Raw genomic sequence first — 21,013 nt, 5'->3', positions numbered from 1 at the left:
AGACCTGGAGCCCATCAGTACCATGAGTCCCCATTGGTTTTCCCATGACTGCTGAGCCTGTGGCACACCGTCTATTATTTAACAGAAGTGAGTGCAGAGTATCTTCCCCTCCTCCTCCAGCCTGGCCCTGGTCTGACCATCATTTATCAAGACTTCCAAGTCCTGGCCATGTGGTAACCATACAAACTGCATGTCCTTTCAGCCGCTTTTGTGTATTCAGCTCTGCAGGTATTCACTGAGCTCCTGCTATGTGGACACATCACCACCCCTGCCCTCAGGAAGCTCAGACAGGTCCTTACACAAACACCTGGAACCAAGTGTAAAGCCAGAGATACATGCAATGTATGGGGATGGGAGGAATGATTTGTTCTCCTGGGAGTGTGTAGGGAGGACTTCACAGAGGAGGTGACCTTTGAGCTGAGCCGTAACACAGAGTAAGAATTTACCAGCAAGAGAAAGAGCCTTCCCAAGAGTTAGAAACATGTCTGTGCCCAGCTGGCATGAAGCTGGCATGACGGCATGAAGGGGGCGGGAGAGGGAATGGGGAGGCAGGAGGCAGCTGTCATTTACGGAGCACTTACTACCTGCCAGTCCTGGCTGTATGAAGTATAGGTATTATTTTATGGTCCCCACTTCAAATGAGAAAATCAAGTCAGGGGGAGTCCGTGATTTACATGCAACCCAGACATAAATTAGTGGCAGGATGGGGTCTTAAGCTCAGGTGTGTCCCCTGCCCTGCGGTACCATGAACAGTTCACCTGGCCCTGGGTGCTTCCACAGTCCGTGCCCCTTGAGATAAACCAGCAAGGAGCAGGGGACACTCTACTGGCCCACTTGTCGGAGCAGAGCCTTCCCGTCACATCACCTGGTGAGAGATTTAGTGCCTGGGCTCTTGGGCGGGGCTTAGGGGGATACAGGGATGAGGAGGTGGAGACTCTGCCCTCACAGGAGCTTGCAGAGTGTGACTGTGGCCGTAAAGTACGCCCAGGACCCTTGGAGCAGTGAAATAGGAGGGCAGCCCCAAGGCTCCAAGGCTGCGCTGACAGGCAGGAGTTCCTGGGAAGACTGGGGGTGTTACGTTCAAATAGCCTAGCCAGAAACCAAACTGGGGGGGGGCCAGAACGTCCAGCTAGCTCTAGCACCAGTGTGTGTTTTCTGGTCCCCTAGAGCCCCTTGTACAGTAGACGAATGTTTAAATCAGTGGGAACCTGATTTAAAGCATAAACTGGGAACTTGTTAGAACTGCAAATTACTGCACCCCAGCCCTGACCTACTGAAACAGGAACTGTGCCGATGGCAGCCAGCGCGCCCCCTGGTTGACTGTGATGCCTGCCCGAGTGAGAACCACTGGTGGAGAGGTGCGAGAGCCCTGTAGGAGGCCCGTCAGCCCTGCAGGTGTTAATCCGTCACGTCAGTGCCAGGCACGATGCTTAGGGGCTGGAGGCCTTTGTTGGGGAATTGGGGAATGGGATCACCGCCTGTGGGACAGGACAGACTGGGACAGACCTAATTGCAGTTGCAAGGCTGACCCTGGCAAGGGCTGACACAGATGGATAGAAGGAGAGACTCGTTCCCATCAGAGGAATCTGGGGAGGCTTTCTGGAGACCCGGCTGTGGCTGTCGGGGGGGGATGTGAGGGGGCTGGGCATTCAGGCTGAGGGGACCAGCTGAGTGATGGTGGGGAACAGAGGCAGTTTGGGAAAGGAAGTACAGTGCTGAAGACTCGTTGCCCAGCACAGTGTGTAGGGGGAGAAAACACGGTGGGTTTTCCAACCCTGGAACAGGCTTCTCCGAGACTCCTGGTGCAGTCGGCTGAGGCTGGGTCTGAGCTCATGGTCCAGTCCCTTCCCTGATCAGGGGGGGAGGCTGAGGCCCAGGGAGACACGTCCACACAGCAGCAAGGCAAGCGTTTGCCAACAAGAGCAAAGCCCCCCAAGGCCTGCCCCTCCCGTAGCCACCGCGCCTCCTGTCTCTGTCCTCACAGGCTGGTGGGCCAGATGGGATTTCTCTCAGTGCTTAGGGGCACCGTGCTCTCCTCCCCAGTCCACCGGATCCATTGTTCCTTTTGCCTGGAGCGCTGTTTCCTCCTCTTGGCCAATCCCGGTCATCCGTCAGGCCTGGCATTGGCTTTGATTCCTCAGAGAGCCCCCCACCCCCACCCAGCCCAAGGGTGAGGAGGGAGGAAGAGGTGCAGGCTCTGTGCGCCCCCTCCTCTCCAGTCACAGTAGCCATCCCACTGTACAGGCACCCGCCGGAATCTCCACCAGGGCTGAGACTTGTCAACTTGACCCTCAACCCCTGAAATGGGCTGAGTGCCCAATACGTACTTGGACGAATGAATGAAAAAGGACGTTCTCAAGCCTTTTCACCGCTGTACAAGGAGGCCTAGCCAGACCCTCTTCTCCTGGAAGAGGCCAGGCTCATGAGAAGAGGTGGCCCTGGCTGAGCTGCCTGCCTGCTGCCAGGGGCCCCTCCGTGGTTGAGCAGCCTGGTGGCCTGAGTAAGCGTGGCCCTTCAGGGACGCCTCCGGTGCCATCATCTGCTCTGCTCTCCCGCTTGGGCCCATGGGGAAGGAGAGGTTGAGTTAGGGAGCGGTATCGAGTGGGAAAGCGCTCTGGGATTCGCTGTCCAGGGCCCCTGCAGCCCCAAGGACTTGCCGCAGCCCTGGTCTGGGCCACTCTGAGGCGCCCTGCAGCCACAGCCCGGCCTTACATCATCAGTTCACTTGATCAGCCAGTGAGCAGTGAGACCTACTCAGTGCCGGGCGCCAAGAGTGTAGCGATGCTCTGCTCCAACACATCCCATACCCGAGGTCCCCCGGTCTAGGAAGTAAAGAACTCGGTTCGCTCCAAGGTAGGTATCCCCAGGTGGGGCAGGAAAAATGCTCAGGGAGTCTGCGTGAGACAGAGAATGCTCCCCGCGCGGTGCATTAGAGCAGGCGGCGCCGTCTGAGGAGCTCTTAAGGGATTTAGGTTACCAAGAGCTGCCAGTTAGTTCTCTCTCTGTTCCCGCCTCCTGACATACATTAACCCCACTGAGTTTCCACCACAACAGGTGCATGAGACTGTGCCTCTTTTACAGACAAGGAAATGCAGGCTCAGAGAGGTTGAGTAATTTGTCTGGGTGTACAAACACCGAGCACAGGCAGAATGTGAAGTGAGACTCAGCTGACCCCACAGCCTGCGTGTCTGACCCTCTCGGCTGGGCTTCTGTGGGAGAGGGCATGGAGGCCAGCAGAGAACAGAATAGGCATGTTTGCGAAGCAGCCAGAGGTTTGGTTTGCCTGGGATGTACAATTCCGGGAGAGAAGAAGCAGGGGGAAAAGCAGAGAGGTGTGTATGGGAAGGGGGCACTAGTGACCCAGCGAGGGTCCCACAAGGGCCCTGGCTGCCAGCCAGAGAGGTGGGGTAGCCTTTCTTCTACAGACATCAGCCTCTCTGAATGGCAGAGAGGCACACAAAGGTGGCACTGCCAGTGGGCGGGTCCTGGGTGGGAGCAGTAAGGCTTGAACCAGGGCCTGGCAGTGATGGAGGGATGTGAGGAAAGAAGAAGAATGCTCTACACCTTTGCAGAGAGTCAGGAGAGACACAGAGTTGTCACAGATGACAAGGTACCTGTGAAAAAGAGAACCCAGGAGAAAGAGTGGTCTTGGGAGAGAAGATGGGGAAACCAGTTTCCCTCATGTGATGTTTGGGCCAGTGCCTAGGCAGTCAGTCATGTTAGGGTGAGTTCCTTCAAGCCCCTTTTCTCTGACTCTGCTGGACCACAGGACACATCGCAGCCCTCCCAGACCCCCGAGCGCCCATGCCGGGGCTCCCCACCCTAGTGGGTGGACCTGAGGGAAGGAGGCCAGGCCTCTGGCAACGGGCCCCCCCTGCAGCCTCTGGGGTATCTGCATTTGGTAAGCACATGGGCCTCTATCTTCCTTGTATCAAGCCTGCCAAGACCTTTCCACTAAAATCTAACATTTCTTTGAATTCTTGTATTTTTGTTTTATCTTAGAAACCCACATGAACTTGACATTGTACTCCATCATATGTCTGTTTGCTTTAATACAAAGGTGTTGCTTTTCTTTAATTAATGAGCCTGGCGGAGCCTTCAGAAAGAGGCGCTCAGCTCCTCCTACAGCTCTGCATGTACCCCAGTCTGGGTGGTGTATGAGGTGCCTCCCCTTTACCGGCCGTGCTACATTTCCCCGTGACCCAGAGCTTCGGAAACAACTTTCTCCAGCCAGGCTGAGGAGGTGGAAAGTGCAGCCCCTTCCAAAGCAGGTGGGGGTCTGGGATCTCCTCCTCGGCTCTCCTCTCTGGGTTCCTCAAGCAAGGGGCAGCCTCGTCCAGCAGCAGGCCCTCCACGGAGGGTTCTCCAGGGCCCAGCCGTCCCCACTGAGGAGATGAAACCGCGCGTGGGCAAATGGTTGAAGGCCTGTCATCTCTGCTTTGTCCCTACTTCCACCCCAGCAGCGGAAGAGATGATATTAGTCAGAAGCCTTCCCTAGAGAGCTTTCTCTTACTCCGTTCCTCTAAAACAGGTAGTGTGGTTTGCGGATGAGTCAACTGAGGTCCAGAGAAGCTGAACTACTTTCTTACCTTGGGGAGCACAGCTGGGAAGTCGGAAGGCCGGTGCAAAGACTGAAGGGCTGCGCCCTCGGCAGCCACTGTTTCCCCTGTTACCGTGCTGCTTCCTCTGTGCCTCATCTGTGCCAACTCCAGGTGTCTGTGGCCCATGGCCCTGGGGCTGGCAGGAACCCTGGGAGAGTGTGGATCTGGGCTGAGTACTCTATGCTCCCCCAGCAATGGCTGCCTCTGCTCTGTGAATCTGTGCCATCTCCCCCAGACACAGGTGAAAGCAGGAACCACTTGTGTTGGTCTTGGGGAGGCCAAGTGTGGTCTCCTCCTGCCCCCTCCCCTCTTCCTCTTTGATCACCCTCCTCCTGATACAGGGCCCGCCTCCCTTCTTTAGCTCCCATCCCTAGCCAGCCCTGGCCCCTCTGCCCTAGTTTGCAGCTGAGGTGCCAAGTTCCTGGCTTGCTGAACCGAAAGCCCATCGGGTTGGGCTGGCTTTCCCTGGCACAGGGGAAGTGGTCCTCCACGAGGCTGTTCCCCTGCCAGTCTCAGTGGAGCCCTGAACAGGAGGTTGACCCAGGGGCAGGGGCCAGATTGTCTTGCTCAACACCGTGCGTCAGAGGGACTGGTCACCACAGGGACTGTTGGAGGGGGTAATTGTTGGATGGGTGCGAGAGGAGAACAAGACAAGTGTAGGCATCAGGCCAGGCCTGGTTGGCCAAGGAGATGTGGCTCAGGGAAAGCCAAGAAGCCCAGCGGGGTGCCCACTCACTTTGGGAGGCCTGGCGTGTGAGTAACAAGTGGCTCTCCTGCAGGCCACGGGGAGGATACCTGACTACCCTTTCACAGAGTAGGCCCTCTGTGCCCACTTGTACCAGCTGTGTTTTTAGTTTTTTTTCTTTCTTTCTTTCTCATTTGAACTTGGAGTCTGTAATTAACCTCCAGTAGGTGGCAGTTGCTTTGTGGGTGGGAGAGGGCCGGGGAGGGGGCCAGCCTGCAGCCCGCAGCACCAGGACGGTGGGAGACTTTGATGCTGGGCGGGCAGGCTGGCCACATTGTCTCCAAGTGCTGCCCTGCAAAGAGGACTGCTCAGCCTTAGTCATGAGGTGAGGATCATTAACCCTTTTAAGAGTCCACTGCCCCTGCTCCCTGCCTGCTGGGAGGGAGGCCAGCCAGGTCCTCCCCAGCTGGGCTGCCTGGCCACATCCCGGGCGTCAGTCTTGCTCTCAGATCTCTGCAGCCTCCGCACCCACCGCCCACTGCTGAGAGAAATGAGGTCAGCCCCCTGGCAGCAGCGGTGCCTCCTGGCCGTGGGGCTGGGCTGTGGGAAAGGCGCAGCCGCGGCTGTTCTTGCTGCTGGTAGCGCCAGTGAGGTGCTTCCTGGGGGGTCGCTCAGCAGACAGACAGCTGGATGCCTGGGCTTAACACTGGGTGATGAAGAGGCCGAAGCCACCAGCTATCCTGTGGCCCAACTCATGGCAATTGTGGAGATGTGTGTTGAGGCTTTATAGGACCCATCCTCAAGGGAAATCTTTTTATGGAGACCTAGCTCATCCTTGAGACCTTCCTCTTGTTACAGAGCTGCCAGAGGGATCTTACACCCCAACCCCCAACTCCAGAGAGTCCTGGTCCTGTTGCCCCAGTGGGCACCGATCCAGGAAGAAGGGAGCTGGATGAAATAACCTCTCCAGGAGTCTGGGAGCTAGGCAGAGAGGGCTTGGTCTGGGGAGGAGACATTAAGGGAGGTGATGGCAGGGCTGCCAACACCCAAGGGCCCCCTAGGCTGTCACCTGCCATCTGCCCCCTCTACCTATGGGGAAGGAGAAGCCATAGAGGACAGGGTATTGGTGACGGTCATGGGAGGAGGGTGCTTAAAATTGCTACTCCTTCTTGTGCACATAGATCTTCCCCTTGCTCCTACCTGACGCCTCTCATCGGACCACCTCCTATGTGCTGGGCCTTTGAGGGTCCCCTCTCTGCGTGGGGAAGTTCACACAGACCCCCCAGTACTGTGACCCCTCCCTTTGGCTGCAGAGATAAATTTACAGAGGACTTTATTGCAGTACTGTTAATATGAGCAGAACACTGGAGATGAAACAAATTCATCTGAACAGTGGAATATTATGCAGTCCTTAAAATGATTTTGATCTGTATTTCCAGATTTGGGGAAATGTTTTTACAATATATAGACTGAAAAGGTAGGCTATAAAACACTTTAGAAAAGTCTTGCAAGAGATATTTGAAAGTGTTGCAAGTGGTTTTCTCTCTTGCGGTAATTGATTGAATTTAAATGTGCTTTTCTTTTTCCTTATTTGAATTGTGTAATTTTTTGACCACAAAAATATTTCTCATATAAAAAACAATAACCAAGGGGACAAGCTGAACTCCTTGGGGTTGGTATGGTGACGTGTGGTTAGATCATTTCTGTCTGGAACAAAGCCCAGAACCTGGCACATAGTAAGCACTTGGTCAGCACATGTCAACTGACTGACGGTGAGGGCCTACTACTGGGCTGCTTCAGTGCTTGCTCTGAGAGATCCCATCCATCCCAGGAAGCCTGTGCCTCTGCTTGGGTCAGCTCTGGCTCCGAGGCACTCCTGGGATATGGTACGGTGGTCTCCATACCTCACACTGGTATTGTATTCTGGGCCCTGGGCTGTGAGAGAGACTCAGACAGTACTGGACCCGGTTCAGAGAGGGTGCCCAGGCAGGCGCTAGAGCTGGCCCAGTCATGTCTGAAGCCCCATAAGTGCTCTCTCCAGGCCCACAAAGATCAGCCTCTTAGCCTTGTCCAGATGTGCCCAGGGGCTGGTACAGGATCCACTGGCTAGAAGCCAAAGTGGAAAAAGCAAAGGTGGCTCAGGATAAGAATGAGCTTAAAATGCAGAAAATAAGCCTTGTAAGCATTACAAGCTTCTGATTCCTTCCCATCACGTCTACAAAACAAATCCAGGCCCATCTTGGGGAGGTTGCCCACACTCCTTGCCATAGAAAGCCTGGCAAGACTCTGGTGAGAATGCACAGGTCCTTGGGGCATTATTCTCAGTGCCACCCTGGGGTGTTCTCTTCCCTACCACCTGAGCAGCTGCCCCTCCTGTCAAGGGACTTGCCTGAAGTAAAAACACAGCCAATCCTCAGGGTCCTATTCCCTTTCAAAATGCCCATTGTTGGGTTTCAAAGAGCTATGAACTAAGATTTCTGTGACCAAGAACCAGGACTAGAAGCTGCCAGAACAGGAGAAATGGTTTCTAGAATCTCTGATGACTCTTGTGAGGAAGCATTAAGAGATACAAAAAGAAGACTCTTTATAATGAACACAGCATAAGTCAATGTATAGTTATTTTTATTTTGTCATTCTTTAGACCAGTATTGTCTAATAAGAATATAGTGTGAATATACAATGGGGAAAAGACAGCCTCTCCAACAACTGGTGTTGGGAAAACTGGACAGCTACATGTAAGAGAATGAAACTGGATTATTGTCTAACTCCATACTCAACAGTAAACTCGAAATGGATCAAAAACCTAAATTTAAGTCATGAAATCATAAAACTCTTAGAAGAAAACATAGGCAAAAATCTCTTAAATATAAACATGAGCATCTTTTTCCTGGACACATCTCCTTGGGCAAGGGAAACAAAACTAAAAATGAACAAGTGAGACTACATCAAACTAAAAAGCTTCTGTACAGCAAAGGACACTATCAGCAGAACAAAAAGGCATCCTACAGTATGGGAGAATATATTTGTGAACAATTTATCTGATAAGGGGTTAACATCCAAAATATATAAAGAACTCATATATCTCAACACCCAAAAACAACCCAATTAAAAAATGGGCAGAGGACCTGAACAGACACTTCTCCAAAGAAGAAATACATATGGCCAACAGGCACATGAAAAGATGCTCCACATTGCTAATCAGAAGGGAAATGCAAATTAAAACCACAACAAGATTTCACCTCACACCAGTTAGGATGGCCAACATCCAAAAGACTAGAAATAACAAATGCTGGTGAAGATGCAGAGAAATGGGAACCCTCCTACACTCTTGGTGAGAATGTAAATTGGTACGAGTGTTGTGGAAAGCAATATGGAGGTTCCTCAAAAAACTAAAAATAGAAATACCATTTGACCCAGTAATTCCACTCCTAGGAATTTACCCAGAGAAAACAAGATCCCAGATTCAAAAAGACATATGCACCCCTATGTTTATTGCAACACTATTTATAATAACCAAGACATGGAAGCAACCTAAGTGTCCATCAGTGGATGAATGGATAAAGAAGATGTGGTACATATACACAATGGAATATTATTCAGCCATAAAAAGAAAAGAAATTCTGCCATTTGCAACAACATGGATGGAGCTAGAGGGCATTATGCTCAGTGAAATAATCCAGGCAGAGAAAGACAAACACCAAATGATTTCATTTATTTGTGGAGTATAAAAATGAAGCAAAACAGAAAGAACAAAACAGCAGTAAACTCATAAGACACCAAGAAGGGACTAGTGGTTACCAAGGAGAAAAGAGTGGGGCAGGGTGGGGAGAACGTGAAGAGGATTAGGTGGCACAATAATTCACAATCACAATATAGGTGGGTCACAGGGACTGTAGTACAGCATGGAGAATATAGTTAATGATTCGGTAACATCTTACTACGTTGATACATACTGACTGCACTAGAGGGGTGAGAATTTAATAATATGGGTAATGGTTGGACCACTGTATTGTATATTTGAAACCAACGTAAGATTGTATGTCAATGATGTTTTAATAAAATAAAAAAAATTTTAAGAATGTAATGTGATCTACACATGTAATTTAAAATTTTCTAGTAGGCCCATAAAAAGGCAAAACAAAGCCAGGCTGTTCATCCTGGCTCACAAAGCCCTACATTGTAACGTGGGCCTACCTCTCCAGGCGACCCTAATACCATTCCTGCCTCCCAGAATCTTACAGTCACATGGGCATCTTTTATCCTTTCAACTTACCAAGTTCATTCCTACCTCAAGGCCTTTATCAAGCTGTTTATCACTGCCTCATTGTTCCTGTTGATGATTTGCTATTGTCTGTCCTCCTTACTAAAATTCAGGCTCCCTGCAAGCAGGAAGCTTATCTCTCTTGTTCATAATACTAAGTAAATGTTCTGTCTTGTACTATAGACTAAGGCCCAGAATGGTGCCTGGCATGTAATAGGTTGAGTGAATGAACGAATGAATGAATGAATGAATGAGGAACAAGTGAACTAGATGGGGTTCTGAAGGAAGTGGACTATCAACAGGTGGCCACTGGGTCACGTGGGGTTCTCACTGGCTGGGGTGGGCTCCCTTGTGCAGTGACATGGAGTCCTGGGTTTTCCATTGGTGGCAGGGGATACTTGTAGCCCCCAGTTCCCAGTCCCTCTGAGTTAGGGTCATGCCAACTGATTCTGGGGTCAGTCTCTATGTAACCACACCCCTGCCCCCATCACCAGCACCATTAAGCAGTGACCAAGAGCTCAGTGCACAGTATTGTGCCAAGACTCATGTTGGGAAATAAGGTCATAGAGTGACCACCACTTCCTCCCAGCAGGTGTCATCCCCCGTCCCCACCATGGCTCATTGGGAGGTGGCCTGTGGCGGGGGAGAAAGGAGTCCCCTTGTCTCGGAACTGCAAGGAAGGGCAACACTCTCCAAGCCAGGGAAAGGGGTACTTTACAACCTGAGAAGAGCTCTCCGTGTCCCAGTTCACAAGAACAGGGAGATGGGCAGGAGCTCACCAGGTCACCAAGAGTTTAGATCCCTGGGTGTCAGCTCAGCCTTAGAGCAAAGCCACCTGTGAAGATGGGTCCAGTTTGTAACCAGTCACTGAGCTATATGCTTACAATATGTGCACTTTCCCATATGTATGTCACATACATATTTATTATGTATTTACAACCTGCACGCCTGGACCCCCTTCCACAGGTTCTGCTTTAGAATGTCTAGGATATGTCCCAGGCACCTACGTAAGTTTTAATTTCCCCTATGGTTCTCATTAGCATATATGGTTAAGAGCTATTAATAAGGAGTGATGGGGACCCTTGAGCAAGCACATGAAGGAGGGTGGGGGTGTAGGTAAGGGGGAAGGATGCTGAGACAGGGCTTCTGCCACACTCAGGAAAACTAAGTTCCAGAAAGTCCAACAGATTGTTAGGTTAATACACATAAAACCTCTGGGTGTCAAGAAACAAAAACACCAAAGCCAGCATTAAAAAAATGTTAAGAAGCAGGTAACTGGAGAAAAATTATAGCAAAGGGTTAATAGCCTTGACATTTATAAAGAACTCTCGCAGATCACTAAGAAGATGAGCACCCAACAGAAAAACAGAGTACAGACAGGAACAGGCGATTCAAAAAGAAGAAACACAATGGGCCATGACGCTTAGGAAAAGTGGCCAGCCTCACCAGAAGTCAAATCACTGCAAATTAAAACAACAAAGAGAGTTTACCTTTGTGGAGCAAGTTAGCAAAGATAAAATACATGATAATACCAAGTGCTGGGGGTGGTGGTGAGGGGGGAACAGGCACTGTCATTACTGGTGGGAGTGCAATACAATTGGTGCAGCCTTTCCAGGAGGCAATTTGGCAACACGTAAGGCTGAGGAAGCTTGCTTCCCCTCTTGACGCAGCAATTCCACTTTTAGGAAGATTGCCTTAGGAAATAATTGTGGATAATAATAACAGTCATAGCTAACCTTTATTAAATGCTCTCTGCCTGCCAGGCTCTACACCCATGTAATCCTTGCAGCCATCCTCCCAGGAGGTAGGGGCTGATATTATCTCCTGTGTTTTACAGATGAGGAAATTGAGGCACAGAAGGATTACGTCAATGACCTGAGGACACAAAACTAACAAGCAGCAAAGCCTAGATTTGAACCTAGGCAGTCTGAGTGAAGGGCCACACTGCCCTTACAGTGGTATATGCTGGATGTGTGCGCAGGATATGCAATGGAGGACGCTGCAAGGATGTTGTGGCTCTGGGCCTGTTTGTAATGCAGGGGTGGTGGAATGGACGAAGACATGCTGAATGCCCCCATGAGAGGAACTGATTATGTAAATTACCATACACCTATATAGGAGTATTATGCAGCCATGAAAATTGGTGGATGAGCGGAAAAAATCTGCATGTGGATACTAGGGTTTTTGGTATATGCATAAAAGATCTCTGAAAGGATATAAAAGGAACTAGTAGAATTCATTGCCTCCTGAAACAGCAACTGTATGGCTGTGGTCAGAAGTTAGAGGGAGACTTATTTTTAAGCCATATACCCTTTTCCATTTGTTGAATTTTGAATTATGTGAATATATTATCTACTAAAATATGTATACATCTATAAATATATACTCCTGTAAGTTATGTTACAGAACTTACCCACATAACTTTTATTTCCTTGAAATCCTACTAAGCGTTCTAAGAAAAAAGTGCCAAGACCCTTTCTTGGAGAATCATACTAAAATCAACAAAGATACTTCTTTAACTGTTTGCAAACTGATTTGCTAATGGAGCCCTTTTCTCAAGTAACATCTATTATCATCTCTCTGGATATTCCTGTCCTTTAGAATTCAGTTTGGGGAATACTATTATTAATATTTAATGTTAAGGTGAAAGGCTTACACTGTTTTATTAAATGAAAGAAACATGTTACTGCCAGTGATCCCATTTGTTTAAAAACGTGTGTGTGTGTTTTATTTCTGAGCACTAGGACGACACTGGATGATTTTGTGTTCTTTTATCCATCTGTATTATAAATTTTTCTAAAATTAACTTAATAATTTCACAAGCACTGTTTTCTGAGTTTATGCAATCTAGTTTTTAGGGCTTTAGGGACCCTGCACCCCACTCCCATCTACTCCCTACTCACAAGCAGCAGCTCAGAGTCAGGGACCCCATTTATCGGCAGGCCCTCTCATCTGCCGTTACCCAGAGCCAGCTTGGGCCTGTTGATCTGAACTGCTGAGAGAAGGACTGAGGGCCTAAATGGGGCCAGCAAGGCCCCCAGACAACTCCCTGGCCCCAGCAGACCCCCCTTCTGCTGTTGGGAGGATTTCAACTAGGTTCTCAGTACCTCAAAGAGAAACACTGAGACTGCAAAAGTGGACACCAGCCTGCTACAAGCCTGGCACACTGCAAATGCAGATTCCTGGGCTTTGGTCCCAGTTCTGTGGCTGCCTGGCTATGTGACCTTGGTCAAATATCTTAACGTCTCTGAGTGTCATCTTCAGCATCTATGTCAGCAATGACACTTGCCTTACAGAGGAGCTCAGGGACCAAAGGAGAGTGTGCGTGAAGGCACTGCATGTCCTCTAGAGGGCTGTCGCCATGGGAAGTATTACGTACCCCAGCAGGGAGCACAGGCTGGCCCTCACATTCCTGACAACAAACAGTGTACTTCTTTTTCTATTTTGTAAGGTTGTTGCGGGGAGAGGAGCAGTGAAGTATGGGGACCTGGGCATGTGGAAACAGAAAGGTGTTTAAGAAAAATGGGAGAAGCCTCTCAGCTCAGTATTTGCAGCCGTGTAACCCTAGCTAGGCCTGTACCCACCTGAGTAGCCCCACACTTTGTCCCCCACACAGCCACTCTATGTGACTTGAAAAAGTTATCCCACCCCACTAGACCACATGTGACTCTCTGAGGCCACTGCGCTGACCACCTGGCCCACCTCCCTCCCTTCTTCTTCTAGCCCCGCCCTTTGCTCTTAGCTGAGTTCGCTCCTGTCCAGCCTGGACTGGGTGGCCCCTCAGGGCTTCAGCACCCCCAAGCCTTCACGAACCGTGCTGTGCTGACATCCCTGCCAGACTGAAATTCCTGAAGGCAGGAGCTGTCGCTCTCATCTAGGTTTGCCTGTGTCCCCTGGGCCCAGCATAGCCTGGGGAGCTGGGACAGGAGTTAGATTAGGAACACTGAGGATACCTGGGTTTGCATCCCAGATCCGTCACCTTGCACCATTCTGAGCCTCGGTTTTCCCCATCTGTAAATGGGATTAACCGCTGCAGTGAGCTCGTTTTCATAAGCTAATGCATTTAAAGCTCTCGTACCACTCCATAGGCAGTCACCATATTGACATCATTGCAGACCCTCTGTGAATGCTTATTGAATTAAACTAGGAGGCAACCCCAGAAGGGTGGCAGCCCAGGCTCACTCCACCCAGGAGAGGGGCCCTTCCTTGACTTTTTATGCTTGGCACTGCCCCCTCCCCCACCACACTCACCTCCTTGCCTGGTTCCCCCACAGCCGCGCGGCCCAAGCTGAAGAAGATGAAGAGCCAGACGGGACAGGTGGGCGAGAAGCAGTCACTGAAGTGTGAGGCAGCAGCGGGCAATCCCCAGCCCTCCTACCGCTGGTTCAAGGATGGCAAGGAGCTGAACCGCAGCCGTGACATCCGCATCAAGTATGGCAACGGCAGGTGAGCAATATCCACCCCTGCCTCATCCACCCAGCTGCCCCTCCCTCCTGAGCTGGACTGAAGCCAGGACTGTCCCCCTAGGCCCACCCATGGAACCAGTTCCGGTCCACTTCCTCGCCACACCCGACTTCCCCTGGCAGCTCTGGGCCTGTCTGGTTCTGCTGGCCCGGTGTCCTGCACTGTGGATGCTTCGTTAATGTCTCTGCTTGGCTCAAGGCAATTTGATTGTTAGATCAGCTTTATCTGTGGAAGTCCCCTCTTATTCCTAAAACTTCTCAAAGGACCTGCCACAGTGTGCGAAAACCCCCCCACTTGGAAATCTCTGGGGACAGAGTCTCATTCCAGAACGCATCTGGGAGGTCGCGCATGAGGGTGGGCTGGCCTCTGAGCACAGCAAGCGGCCACTAGGCAGAGAGCTAGGGGAGGGCACAAGGCTGTGCCTGCTCTCAGGGGAGCCTGTATCTCAGGGTCCCCCGTGACAAGGGAATTGTCTTTAATCTTGGAGTCAACACTCCAGGAAAGAGAGTCAGAAGCTCTACAGTCTCCGGGCTGTGGGAGATGGGCTTTCTTCCATCTTGGGTTGGCGGGGCAGGGGGTTTCAGGCGCTAGAGAAGCCGAGAGTCCAAGGGCAGCCCCTCCTTCTCTCCTGCCTCTCATACCCCTGAGGTGCTGTCAGAGGGCAGGACAAGCAAGAGGCTCCCATCTGCTAGCCAAACAGAAGTGCTGTGTGACCTCTGCCCTGTCAGCCCAGAGGCCTAGGCAGGCTTTTCTCCCTGGCTGAGGGGCCCTCCAGTCTTTCCAGTCCCTCCAGAGGAGCTCACAGCCACCCTCTTCCTGGCTGTCATTTCCCTCTTCACCCACCAGCACGCACCAAATACAAGCGAAGATGACCCGCCTGCCCTACAACAGAAAGGAATGGAAGAGCCTGGGCTCAGGCTGCTCCCGTCCGTCCACTGTGTGGCCCTGGGTCGTGGCCCTGGGCCTGACTCCCCGGTACCTATGAAGAGGGTAGGGGGGTCATGGGTCAGACTTTCTGACTCTCTTTCCAAGAGCGGGGAACAAAGACAAAACTGGGCACCCTGGAAAGTGGTCCAGAGAGAAAACAGAAAGAAATTCAAGAATGGTTTGGTTTAGATCAAAGGCTTCTGGTGAAAGAAAGCTGCTTCCCAAGAGAATGCCGGGGGAGGGGTCCGGTGAGTCCCTGGCCTACAGACTTAGCAGGACATGCAGGTTGCCCACCACGCCTCCCTGAGGCCCCCCCACCCCTTCGCACTGCCCTGCCAAGGCCGGCTGCAAACTGGAGAGAAGAAAGGACAGGCTTCTTCCAGGACTGCTCCTGGGGCTGCTGCCTCCCTCCTGTCCTCTCCTTCCGGGAGACAGCCTCTCCCCCTGCTTTGCCGAGACCACAGGGGTCAGGGAAGGGTCCTCCAGACCCTCCTCCACAGCTTGCCCGTCCTCATCCCCCAGTCCTGGTCCCCAGCCGCCCTCACGCTCACCCGCACGCTCTGCTCGCACAGGCACGCACACGCTCTCAGAGCCCTGGGGCCACTAACAAACCCCCTTCTCTGGCGACTGCAGCCTCTCTGTCCGCCACCAAACCCACTCACAGCACTTCTCTTCTGAAGGCCTTTCCTCGTGTTGCTGTCCCTGTCTGTCCGCCGTCTGCTGCCCCGTCTTCCTCCTCCACCACCACTTGAGGTTGGTTTCATACCCGCGGAGCCCGCTCTCCCATCCTCCCCTCCGCTCTGCTCTGCTGGAATCTGCCCTGTTGATGCCCTGTGGAAGCTCCCTGTGGTCGTGGCTCTTGAGAGATCCTGTGATCTGCAGCCATTGGCATGGGTGCCACCTGCTCCCTTGCCCCTGGGTTCCTCCTCTGGGACCTTCTGTGCCTCTGATCACTCTCTCAGTTGCCATCAATGCTGGAACATTCCTGTCTTACGGGCCTCACTCCTCTTCCCCCGCCCTCTCCACCTTGGGTGATTTCACCCTGTCATATCTCATGACCTCAAAACTCCATCTCTAGTTTGATGACATTTTTAAACCTGAGTTCCAGACCCATGCTGCCAGGTGAACACTAGATAGCACCCCTGAGATGCCCCACAGACACCTCTAATCCAGAATGGAATCCAGAAACTCTCTCCTTTGCCCTCTCTGGCCCTGCCTGCCCTCGGCGCTCCCCTCTCAGCTGCGGCTAAACCAGCACCTGCGCCGCGGGTCCCCTCCAGTTGAATACCGTGTCTCTTCTCCACACCGTGCACATTTCATCTCTGTGCTCTTGCCTCTACCCTCCTTTGCTCCACTGTTCCACTCGTGGCCATCCCCACCTTTTCTGGGCCACAAGCCATGAATTGTGAATTCATTCCTGTATCTACGATAAGCATGTTGAGCATGAACTCTGTGCCAGGCTGCAGATACACCAGAGAAGGGAACAGATGTGGTCCCTACCTTCATGGAGTTCCTAGTCTAGCTTCTCCTATAGAATCTGGTAAAGGTTTCAACCCTTTCTTCGGAAAAAATGTGCCTTATCCACCCAGTTTTGCTCACAGTTCTAGAGGTCCACAGACACCTGTGACTCTGCCAGGATGATGTTTCTAACATGGGCACATATCCGATCATTCATTCATTTACTTGACAGATCTTAAGAGCCTGCTGTGTGCCAGGTACAGCCCAGGCCTTGGGGCCCTTCCGACTCTCCTGACCTATAAATCATCACCCTGCTGTTCCCCAGCCCTTCAGCGCTCCTGATCCCTGCTCTTTCCTTTCACGACCATGGACTTTGGCCCAGGCTGTTCCCTGTGCTGGCAGCTCCCTCCACCCCCACCCTTGTCCCTGGCAAAGTTCTCCAAGGCCCAGCTTAAATGTCATATTCCCTGGGACACCTTCCTGAGCCCTCCAGGCAGCTCTCATCATCTCCTCTCCTGGTGCCTTAGACACGGTTTTATTGCATTATTGGGGGGTTGTCTCTCCTAGCGTGAGACAGACTCGAAGGCTGGGCCTCGTAGATGCACTGCTCACCTGTGTATGCCCTGGCAGAGCGCTGCATTCAGTGCTGAACTGATGAGACTCTTGCAGGACTAGCTCTCCTCTCCCAAGTGCAGAATGACATTGGGACTGGGCCACATGCCCTTTGGGTGGACCCAGCCTTTAACCAAATTTCTGTCCTGGTGGAGCTTCAGTTTCATATGACAAATGGGTCACCCAGTCTAGAAATGGCTCAGTCATGTCTTCCCCTCCTGGGTATGGGAGACTCCGAGAGCCTGAAATGTGTCCCCTACCCCTTTTTGTCACAGCCCTGTCCCATTTGTGGCCTTTCTGAAGCTTCTTGCTCCCCCATCCTGCCCATGGGCTCCCAGCGGTACGTTGCTGGCGTGCGGAGCAAGCTGTGGTAGGAAACTTCCAATTCCCTTACTGTGATTCAAAGCCGCCACCTCCATACCACGTCTCGCCGGCATGGGGCAGGGGCAGGGGCTGGAGCCTCCTCTCTGGCACAGTTTTCTCCTTCCTTCCGCCCACCTGCAGGTTGCCCTCCGGCCCTCCTAGCGCTCCATCTGCTCGGGCCACTCTCCAGCTCACACTGCCCTTGGCCTGCAGAGGCCCCCGCCCTGGCCCTCGCCGTCTGCCTCTGGGGCCGCTGCACCAAGGTGTCTTGCCCAAGCTTTCCTGTGCCAGGAGAAAACTGCCCCCCCTCACAACCCTGGGTGCAGGGCCCTCCCCTGCAGAACCGCGTGTTCCCTTATTTATGAGGGGCAGGCTACAGCAGGCCCCTCAGGCAGGCAACAGGAGGGAGGGGCTGGGGAAATGTGCAGAGGGGTGGAGCACAGACGTGGCCGCTCAGATCCGTCCCTGCCAGCAGAAAACTGGCTGAGGAAGGAGGAGGGGAGGGGCATCTGCCACAGGGGCAGGCCTGGGTCAGCATGGCAAGGGGGCACCAGGCCTGCCAAGAAGGCAGGAGGGAGTCCTGAATCCGAGGCCCTTCCCACTGGAGCTGGGAGTGCGGAGAACAGAGTGCAGTGGTCCCCGCTCTTTCAGGGCCAGAGAGACCCAGAGAGCCTCACCCTGCAGCTCTGACCCCAGGGCCTCTTCTGCAAGTCTGCGGCCCACCTCCTGGAACCAGCCGCATCAGCACAAGCTGGTAAAGCACGGTGCCTGCAGCTGGTAGCACTAGGGGTCCTTGTCCCCCTCCCCTTGCCTCTTGCTGGTTCCTCATGGTGGGAGGAGGGGTCTCTGCCTGAGCCCCGAGCCTCCTTCCAGAGGGCTTCCTTCTAGTTCTAGCTTTTATCCCTCCAGGTATCTGTGAGCCTAGCTCAGCACTGCCCTGCTACGTACGGTACCATGTCAGGGGAGCCCCTTTGAATGCAGCTGTGGTCAACGAGGAGGCTATGGCTCTGGTTCCCTGCATCATGCCCCTGTGGCCCTCAGCTGACCCCCCTGCTCCGCTCCTCCAGTGTCAGGGAATCGCTGGTGGCTGGGAAGCGAGAGAAGCCTGGTCCTGGGGCACCTGGGTTTCCTGGCATCTAATTAGTCTGGAGCCAGGAAGGAGCTGCTGTCTCAGCCAGAGGAGCCTCCAGGGCTCTGTCTAATGAAGAGAACAAACTTGAATCGACAGAAGAGAGTTGTAGGCAATCACCAGGCCAAGGAGACAGACACTGGCTTGAGCTGGGAAGGATGGGAGAGTGGAATCAGACAGTTGTCAGTCACCGTAATGTCAGCCAGGATATCACCACAGCAACAGGGCCTATTGACAAGACAACTCATGGAGGCTTATTCAGGGGGCCTTGGAGGAAGCAGGTCTGGGAAGAGCTCCCTCCATCCCCACCAGAGGCAGAGGTGGAGCCCGCAGACAAGTCCCCACAGGGCCTCCCCAGTAGGGATGTGGGTCAAGCTGCGTCTCCAGCGCAGCCCAGCCCCTCTGCTCCCCTCGCTCTCCTGCCCCTGTCAGGTTCATGGCTCTGTTTTTCATCCCTGGGCTCAGAGCAGTGGCCACTCTGCTACCCTGCTCCCTATTCCACCACCCTTCCAACCCACTATGCACATTCTGAGAACCTGGTGCTTTAACTGGGGACTAAAAAGAGGAGGAGGTTACGTCACGTAAAGAAATGTTCATGCTAGTTCTTGCTTCCCCCTGGGGGCCAGGCTGGGGTCCCAGGCTTTATCTGGAGCTCAGACCAGCCCCTGGAAAGCAGTGGGGCGGAGGAAGAAGTGGGAGGCGTGAGCAGGCCCCGAAGAGCCCAGGCACCCTGGGGCAGGTGCAGGGAGACTCTGGGAAGGAAGGAGAGGTTTGGCAGGGTCTTCAGAAGGAAGAGGGGAACCAGGGCCAGGTGCCCTGGAGTCACACGCAGTACCGGAGTCCCTGCCCAGGCCTGGCCCCACAGTTCCCGGCATGCAGGGAGCCAGGCTCTAGGAGACTATCCATGAGCTGCCGGGGGGCCCGCTATGTCCTCGCCAACTCCAGCCCCTGGTCCACCTCTTTGCCTTGCCAGGTGCCCTTGGGCAAGTCTGGGAGATGCTCTGAGGCTCAGTCTTTCCATCGGTACTGCCCTGTCCATCTCTGTCCAGGTTAGCCATGAGGGTCCAGTCAGGCCATGAGGATGAGGATCCTTTTGTTCCCGAAGGTAGCCAAGCTCCCGGCCTACGGAAGGAGCTCAGTAAACGTTTGCTGCATGAATGAATGAAACAACAGCCCTAGGAGAGGCCATCGAGTATCCCTGATAGCAGGACCAGTGTGAAGGCTTGGACAGCCACTGGTTGGGACTCAGAGTGTGGGTACGGTTGCCATGGGAACATGTTAGATCAGCAGCCCCCCAGGTCTCTGGGACTAGGCCTTGCATATCTAGAGTGACAGGCTGCCGTGCCCAAGGGAAGGCCAAGGTGGCTGGTGAGCCAGTGGCTGCCCTATTGTTGGGGGCAGGGGGAGGCCCCTGGAGTCAGGGCAGGGGGGCACTGAAAGTGGTCATGTGACTTCCCAAGGGACCCCACTTCCCTCCCCCAGAAAAATGCCTAAAAGAAGGTGCAGTCCTGGAAAAGTGAATGTGAGGATTCATAGATTTAGAACATATGTGTAGCTACTAGCCCTGCCATGTGTTCTGAGTGCCCAGGTCTCCCTCCAGCTACAGGGCTCAGCACCCCATCTGGACCCAGAATCTGCCTCCTACCCTGAGCAGCCTTTGTGGCTCTGCACGAAGAGGTGATGCTGGGTGACTGCTGGGGATCCACGTGGCTCTAACTCGTGCCTTGCCCCCTCTTGTCCCCTCCCTAACCAGAAAGAACTCGCGACTACAGTTCAACAAAGTGAAGGTGGAGGACGCTGGCGAGTATGTCTGTGAGGCCGAGAACATCCTGGGGAGGGACACGGTCCGGGGCCGGCTGCATGTCAACAGCGGTAGGTGGCCCCCCAAGGAAGGGAGGGTCCCTCCAGGAGTTTGGGGCGGGGCGGGCCAGTTGTCCCCCCAGCCCCCTGGAGGCCTGCACACGACCCATCTTGCACTTGACTCCCCTCCCTCCACTGCTGCCATATCAAGCCCTGAGATCTGGGCTGATTCAGAGAAATGCAGCTGAAGCATAAATGTTTAGTTTTGTTATCTGGGCCTGGAAGAGCCGCCAGCTCTCATTTTAAATACCCTGAAAACTAAATATTTTGAAATCAAGAGATGGGGGTGGGGGAGGATATTTTTAGAAGGCAATTATGGGAGGCTGGGCTGCCAGGAGTGGGGCTCCGGAGAGAGGCAGGCCCGTGGCGTGTGCAAGCTGACTGTTGCTTTGCTGGGCACCCCGGTGCAGACAGCCATCTCCTCATGGCCTTGGGTGGGAGGCTTGTGTGCCTTGGACCCTTGGGGTCAGCCTCTGTTCAGGGATGGCAGGCCCTTCTCCCTTGAAAACTTGCAAGATCAGGAGCCCACGCACCCTTACTCACCCTGTCCATAGATGGCCCCAAGTTCAGTGTGGAGGCTTCCTCCCTGCCAGGCTGTTTGGAAAGCAGCCAGCGCTGCCTGGCTCCACTCTAACCCGAGGACTCCAGCCCCC

At 53.1% G+C, this 21,013-nt stretch overlaps 1 protein-coding gene across 4 annotated transcripts in view; it reads left to right on the top strand.

The window, feature by feature from the left end:
• The window catches only part of NRG2 (neuregulin 2), a 171,250-nt gene that overhangs the window by 118,621 nt on the left and 31,616 nt on the right, over positions 1–21,013 (top strand). For all 4 annotated transcript variants that reach the window (XR_008993450.1, XM_036896698.2, XM_036896716.2 and 1 more), the window contains exons 2-3: positions 13,822–13,993; positions 20,254–20,372. Coding sequence is in view for 3 of the 4 variants with exons in the window: in XM_036896698.2 (XP_036752593.2) it covers positions 13,822–13,993; positions 20,254–20,372 (291 nt within the window). In the remaining variant the exon portion in view is untranslated. The remainder of the gene's footprint in view (positions 1–13,821; positions 13,994–20,253; positions 20,373–21,013) is intronic.

The sequence above is a fragment of the Manis pentadactyla genome, chromosome 13 (genome assembly GCF_030020395.1).
Source record: "Manis pentadactyla isolate mManPen7 chromosome 13, mManPen7.hap1, whole genome shotgun sequence".
Classification (NCBI taxonomy): Eukaryota; Metazoa; Chordata; class Mammalia; order Pholidota; family Manidae; genus Manis; species Manis pentadactyla.
The sequence above is the reverse complement of the archived record's forward strand: the minus strand, read 5'-3'. Positions and strand labels throughout refer to the sequence as shown.